The sequence below is a fragment of the Monoraphidium neglectum genome, assembly GCF_000611645.1.
Source record: "Monoraphidium neglectum strain SAG 48.87 unplaced genomic scaffold scaffold00214, whole genome shotgun sequence".
Classification (NCBI taxonomy): domain Eukaryota; kingdom Viridiplantae; phylum Chlorophyta; class Chlorophyceae; order Sphaeropleales; family Selenastraceae; genus Monoraphidium; species Monoraphidium neglectum.
In genome coordinates this window covers 18,729-25,211 of record NW_014013414.1, presented here as the reverse complement: position 1 = coordinate 25,211, position 6,483 = coordinate 18,729, and the positions used below count along the sequence as shown (strand labels likewise).

The following is a 6,483-nucleotide window of genomic DNA, read 5'->3' as shown; positions in this document are numbered from 1 at the left end:
CCCAGCCCCCGACTTGGCCCGCGTTGCCGCGGCAGCGGCGGCGGCGACCGCGGCGCTGGCGGCGCCGATCGGCACAGCCGCAGCCGCCAGTGTGGTGCACCCGGCCAGCCTCGACTGCTGCCTGCAGCTCGGGGCTGTGCCCGCTGACCCCTCGGCACCAACCACGCTGCGCGTCCCAGCGGGCGCAGACCTTTTCGTGGCGACCCCTGGCGGAGGCAGCGGCGGCAAGGATTCCTTACCCCTGGCATGGGCGAGCGCCGCGCAGGGCAGAGCAGCACCCGGCGGCGCCCTGCTCCTGGATTACTCAGCGCACGGCGGCAGTGGGAGCGCCAGCGGTGGGTGCCGCATTGACGGCCTCCTGGCTAGCCCTGTTTCTGGCGCCCGCTCGGTCGTGGCAGCGGCGGGGACTGGAGAGGCACCAGCTGCAGCAACCTCGGCGACAGCCGAGCATGGGATGCTGTATGAAGCGGAGTATTTCGCAGTAATGCCGCAAGACAGCGCTGCACGCCACCGAGAGGACGAGGGGCAGGAAGACGAGGGGCCAGCGGCGGCGTGCGGCCTCCAGCTGGCGCGCGGCAGCCACAGCACGACGGCCGGCGCCGCGGCTGCGGCCGCTATCGCGGCGCTTCAGTGCGCCGCCGGGCTGCGGCCCGCGGCCGTAGCGGCCTGCAGCGCTGCGAGTCCTGTTGGGCCAGCTGGAGCAATGCCAGACCTTGGCTTGGCCCACATGGCACAGGTGCAGGGCGTCATCAAATCAGCCGCACTGGAGCTGCCCTCCACTGCTTTCAGCGTCAGCACCACCGCGCTGGCGCCTGCGTGTGCCTTGCTGCGCCTGCTGCCCGTCCATGGTGGTGGTGCCGACGGCTGCGGCGCGTTTGGTGCTCACAGCGCCGGCGGTGTGCTGATGGAGCCGCGCTTGCTGCCGAGCTCGGCGGCCCAGCAGGCTGGCGCTGCAGGGGAGGCGATCCAGCTCTTGCCCCAGCCGCGCGGCAGCCTGGGCGGCTTGGTGCCCGCGGCTGTGGACGCGTCGGCTGCGGCGCTGGCGCCTAGCCAGATAGGGCTGAGGGTTCAGGCTGTTGGCCTCAACTTTCGGGACGTCCTGAACGTGAGGGGTGGGGGGGCGCGAGCATTGATGCAGAGGGGCGTGAAGCTTGCTAGAGCTGCAAATGTGTGTTTGCTGTTGAGCACATAACACGTGTGCTGCTTGTATTGTGTAGCCTTCAAACAGGCAGCCTCACCGGCACGGTTCAGACGTGCATCCTCTAAGATCCAGTCAACCACAGTGGAAAATGCAAAATCACGCCATCTCAGGTCCTGGGCATGTACCCTGGCGACCCAGGCAACCCCGGAGGGGACTGCGCAGGCGTCGTCCTCGCCACAAACCCTACTGCAAACTCGGCCTCTCACGCTGTCGGGCAGCGCGTGTTTGGCCTGGCCGTTGGTTCCCTCGGCACAGCCGTGGTGTGCGCCGCCAACACCATGGTGGCGGCCCCCGCCTGTTTGAGCTTTGAGGAGGCAGCCAGCATGCCCACCGTGTTCATCACCGCATGTGCGGCGCTGCGGCAGGTGGCCGCAACGCAGCGAGGCGAGCGCGTGCTGCTGCAAGCCACGGCAGGCGGCGTGGGCCTGGCAGCGCTGCAGGTGCTGCGGGCAACCGGCGCCATGGTGCTGGGCACAGCCGGCGGGCCGCCCAAGCGCGCGCTGCTGCGCTCCCTGGGAGTAGCACACGCAGTGGGCAGCCGTGACACGGGCTTTGCATGTGACCTGGCAGTGGCAGCTGGCGGCGCGGACGTGGTGCTCAACTCGCTGACGTCACCAGGCATGGTGGGCGGCGCGCTGGCGCTGCTGCGGCGTGGCGGGCGGCTGGTGGAGATCGGCAAGCGCGATGTGTGGAGCGGCGCCGCAGTGGCCGCTCAGCGTCCTGACGTGGCGTACAGCCTGCTGGCGGTGGACTTCCTGCCTGACAGCGAGGTGCAGGCGGCGCTGCGCGCCGTGGCGGCGGGCGCTGCATCTGGCGCGCTGCGGCCGCTGCCGCTGGCGGCACACCCTCTGTCGGGCGTGGCAGCTGCCCTGCGGCAGTTGAGCCAGGTGAGGGCTTGGAGAGGATGTGACACAGTCGGACTGACAGGGTTCACCAAGTCGATCGCTTGAACGCTCCTAGTTGTTTGTCTCTCTTCCCTCAGCTGTCCTGTTCTCAACGTGTATGATCACCTTGCTGTTAGCTGTACAGACTCTTACTGTGCATCGCCCTCAACAACTCACTTGTGCTGCAGGCTCGCCAACTGGGCAAGGTCATCGTCGGCGGCGCCACCAACCGGCCGCCAGCCGCGCCAGCAGGGCGCGTGCTAGTGACAGGCGGCACAGGCTACCTCGGAAGCCTGGTTGCCGCCTGGCTGACTACACAGCAAGTCAGCTCAGTCAGCCTGCTCGCCCGCAACGCGCACGCCGGCACGGCCCTGGCACCACTGCTGGCTGGCGGCAGCATGATGCCCATGAGTGTCACGCAGTGTGATGCCGGCCTTAGCGCTGATGTGGCAGCCCTTCTCAACAGCGGCGAGCCAATCCAGGCCGTCTTCCATGCGGGCGGCGTGCTAGCGGATGCGACCCTGCAGCAGCTCACCCTCTCAGGTGTGCGCCGCGTAAGCGCCGCCAAGCAGACTGCACTGGTGCGGCTGCTGGCCGTGCAGCGGGCCCAGCCAGCAGCTCAGCTTGTGCTCTTCAGCTCTGTGGCGTCCCTGCTGGGCAGCGCCGGCCAGGCCAACTACGCCGCAGCCAATGCGGCGCTCGACGCGGCGGCGGCGATGCTGCAGGCTGGCGGCGTCGCGGCGCTCAGTGTGCAGTGGGGTGCGTGGGCGGGCGCGGGCATGGCGGCCAACGACCCCCAGACAGCTGCGCGCGTAGCACGCATGGGGATGGCTCTGATTGAGCCGCGGCGCGGCCTTGCAGCTCTCGAGAAGGCGCTGCAGCCGCTCACAAGCAGCACGCCTGGCACACCCAGCGTGGCGGCTGCGGTGCCGTTCCTGTGGCCGCGCCTGCTACAGCACCAGTCGCGGCGCGCCGCCCAGCTTCCCTGCTTGTTTGCAGAACTCGCGGGCAACGCCTCTCCCTCGGCCTCGCCTGATGGCTCAGTGGCACCCAGCATCAGGCGCGCCCCGCGGCACGCGCCAGTCGCCGGGCGGCAGCAGGGGCAGGGCACACGGCAGGCACAGCAGCAGCAGCAGCATCAGGCGCAGCAGGCGCAGCAGCTGGCGGCCACGGTGCAGCAGGCGGTGGCCGAGGTCCTGGGCCAGCAGGTGGCGCCCGACGAGCCGCTGATGGCGGCTGGCCTGGACTCGCTGGGCGCGGTGGAGCTGCGCAACGCGCTGGAGGGCCGCCTGGGGCTGCAGCTGCCGGGGACCCTCGTCTTCGACTACCCCAGTAGCGCGGCAATCCAGGGCTACCTCGCTGCCAGGATCGGCAGTAGCGAAGGCGGGGCTATGGCTGGACGCGGCAACGCGGTGGTAGCGCCAGAGGCAGGCGCCAGAGGCAGGCAGATTTCTCCATTTGGTGATGAAGACGCGGAGGAAGATCTCTGGACAGCAGACCTGGAAGATGAGGAGGCGGAGGCAGCCGCCGGCGGCAGGGCGTTGGCGGGCGGCGCCCTAGGCCTGGCTGCAGCAGCATCTCTGCAGCGTCAGCCGCGCGGCACCCCCGCTGTCTACGGCCGCCCGGCCCAGCTGCTTGCGGTCGCATCGGCGGCGGCGCGGCTGCCGCACGCGCCGCGCGAAGGTGGACGCGCGGCTGCAGCCGAGGCGCCGCGCCTGGAAGTGCGGGACGCGGTGCGGCCAGTGCCGTTTGGAAGGTGGGACCCCACTTTTGCAGCAGAGGCGGCGGGCGAGCTGCAGGTTGCATTCGGCAGCTTCCTGGCAGGCGCGGCCGCCTTCGACGCCGCCGCGTTTGGCCTGTCCGAGGGCGAGGCGGCCTTGATGGACCCCCAGCAGCGCCTGCTGCTCGAGGCCGCGGCCGAGGCGCTGGCGGGGACGCCTGCGCTGGCTGCGGGCGGCGCAGCCCCGGGTCCGGCGGGCGCGACCAGCGACGATTACCGCTCGGCGTGCGGCGTGTATGTGGGGGTGTCATCGAGGGACTATTTTACGATGGGACTCCTCAGCAAGCAGGTGGGTGGGATGGATGGGCTGGCAGCCGCTTTGGCCCTGACAAGATGGCGCAAATACCTTGTGCTAGTCTGTGGTGGAGGCTGGGAAGGGCCTCAGTAATGCGCACCCTAGGGCTGGCTTGGGCGCCCTTGCACCCTGTAGCCGCATGGCTGTGGCATCCAGCCATCAGGTGCTGGAATGGTTGGCGGCACATGCGCACCCTGAGCGCTTGTGCCAAGCGCACCCTGAGCGCTTGTGCCAAGCATGCTGCCAACCAAGTCAGCAGCAGCCGCCCTGTGCCGTCTCCCTGCTGCCACTCTTCTCATCCGAAACACTCTCGACCCCCTGAATGCGCCTTCCACAGGCTGCCACCGCGTACAGCGCCACCTCGACCACCCTCAGTGTAGTGTCCGGCCGGCTGTCCTACACCTTTGGGCTGCGCGGCGCCGCAGTCTCTGTCGACACCGCCTGCAGCAGCAGCCTCGTGGCTGCGCACTCGGCGGCGGGCACGCTGGGCCAGGGGCAGTGCCGTGCGGCGGTGGTGGGCGGCACCAACCTGACTTTGGCGGCGGACACGCCGATCATGTTTACGCGAGCAGGTGGGTGGGGCCGGCGTGGCAATCAGTTTCAGCAGCGAGGTTCTATAAGTGCTGCTAGTCAAAAGGCAAAAGCTGCACAAACTGACTGCTGTACTGTGGGGGCTGCCAGAACACCCCATGGATTAGTAAGGTGCCCTGCCTTGCAAGCAGCACGTGATCAATATTTCAAAGTGCCTGCCACACCGCGAATCTACGGGCACGTCCCCACCCCGTCAGGCATGCTGGCGCCCGACGGCCGCTGCAAGACACTGGACGCGGCCGCAGACGGCTACGTGCGCGCAGAGGCTGTGGGCGTAATGGTGATCGAGGTGGTGGGCGGCTTTGCGTCTAGCCCGGCCTCGCCCACGCCGCTGGCCGTGCTGGCCGGCAGCGCGGTCAACCAGGACGGCCGCAGCAGCGGCCTCACGGCGCCCAACGGGCCGGCGCAGCAGGAGGTGATCCGCCAGGCCCTGGCGGCGGCGGGGCTTGCCGCGGCAGACGTGTGCGGCGTCAGCACTCACGGCACAGGCACCAGCCTGGGGGACCCAATTGAGGTCGGCGCCCTGGCCGCCGTGTTTGGTGGCATTGGCGGCAAGAGCGGCAGCAGCAGCAAGAGCATCCCAGCAACACCTTTGGCCATCATGTCCAGCAAATCCTGGCTGGGCCACGCCGAGCCCGCCGCCGGCGTTGTCGGCATGCTGCATGCGCAGCTGGCGCTGCAGCAGCGCGCCGCGCTGCCCGTCGGCCACCTGCGGGCGCTGAACCCCTATCTGGACCCGATTCTGTCTGAGTCACACGGCGCCAGTGACGCGGGGGCCGGCAAAGCCCAGGGCTGGCTGCTGCCTCGGGACCCGTGCGGGCAGCCGCTACCAAGCGCGGCGGTTGCGGAGGCGTCTGTGATTGGCACGAGCGCGTTTGCTTACCAGGTGTAGACTCTGCGGCAAAGACGGAGGCGCTTGCAGGCACTGCCCTCTACTGCAGTGGGGTTGCCTGGGGATTCTTGTGTCTTGGGATGCAGGATCATTTTTGTGCTTTGCAGATTTTCCGTGTGCCTGTTCACTTACACAAACTCCGCCATTCAATATCTCTTCATCAACCACTACAGGGCACCAATGCGCACATCTTGCTTGCGACCCCACGCCCCGCCGGCGCGGCTGCCGGGAAGCTGCCCGAGCAGCACCTCCCCTGGCGGCCCACACGTCACTGGATGCTGCCACAGCTGTCGGCACTCGCAGCGCGCGCCGCCGCCGCTGCTGCGGCCGGCCCGCAGCTGCTGCTATTTGAAGCTCGGCTTGCGCCGGCTGACAGCCGGCTGGCGTTCCTGTGGGACCATGTGGTGGCTGGAAGGCCCCTCCTGCCAGCCGCCGCCATGCTCGAGGCGGCCGCAGCCGCGGCGCGCTCCGCCCTGCAGCTGACGCCCGGAGCAGGCGGCGCGGCAGATGCGGTGGCGGCGCTTGTGCTGGCGGGCGTGTCCATCCACACACCCCTGCAGCTGCCGGATGAGGTGGCGGCGGGTGCTGAGGTGGCGCTTGTCAGCCGCTTGGATATTGGGACTGGCAGCCTCCAGCTGGCTTCAATAGGGGCGGGCGGAAGCGGCGGCAGTAGCAAGAGGGTTCACCTTACCGGCAGCTTAGGCCAGGCGTCGGCTGCACGCCCCAGCGGCGCCGCTAGCGACGCTTGTGTGCCGCTAGCCGGGCGCCTGGCGCGCCTCATGCCCGCCGCCGTGCCGGCGGCAGGCGGACGCCCCGCCGCTGCGGCGTCGGCTGTGGCGG

The 6,483-nt window shown here is 69.3% G+C and overlaps 1 protein-coding gene across 1 annotated transcript; it reads left to right on the top strand.

Annotated features, from left to right (window-relative positions):
• Window positions 1–703: 703 nt before the first annotated feature.
• MNEG_1996 (polyketide synthase) lies at window positions 704–5,643 on the top strand (the record flags this gene model as incomplete). The annotated part of the gene is made up of 5 exons (XM_014049528.1): window positions 704–1,112; window positions 1,457–2,088; window positions 2,274–4,154; window positions 4,498–4,732; window positions 4,949–5,643. 5 exons carry the CDS (start codon window positions 704–706, stop codon window positions 5,641–5,643), a joined length of 3,852 nt encoding a protein of 1,283 aa, XP_013904982.1.
• Window positions 5,644–6,483: the final 840 nt, after the last annotated feature.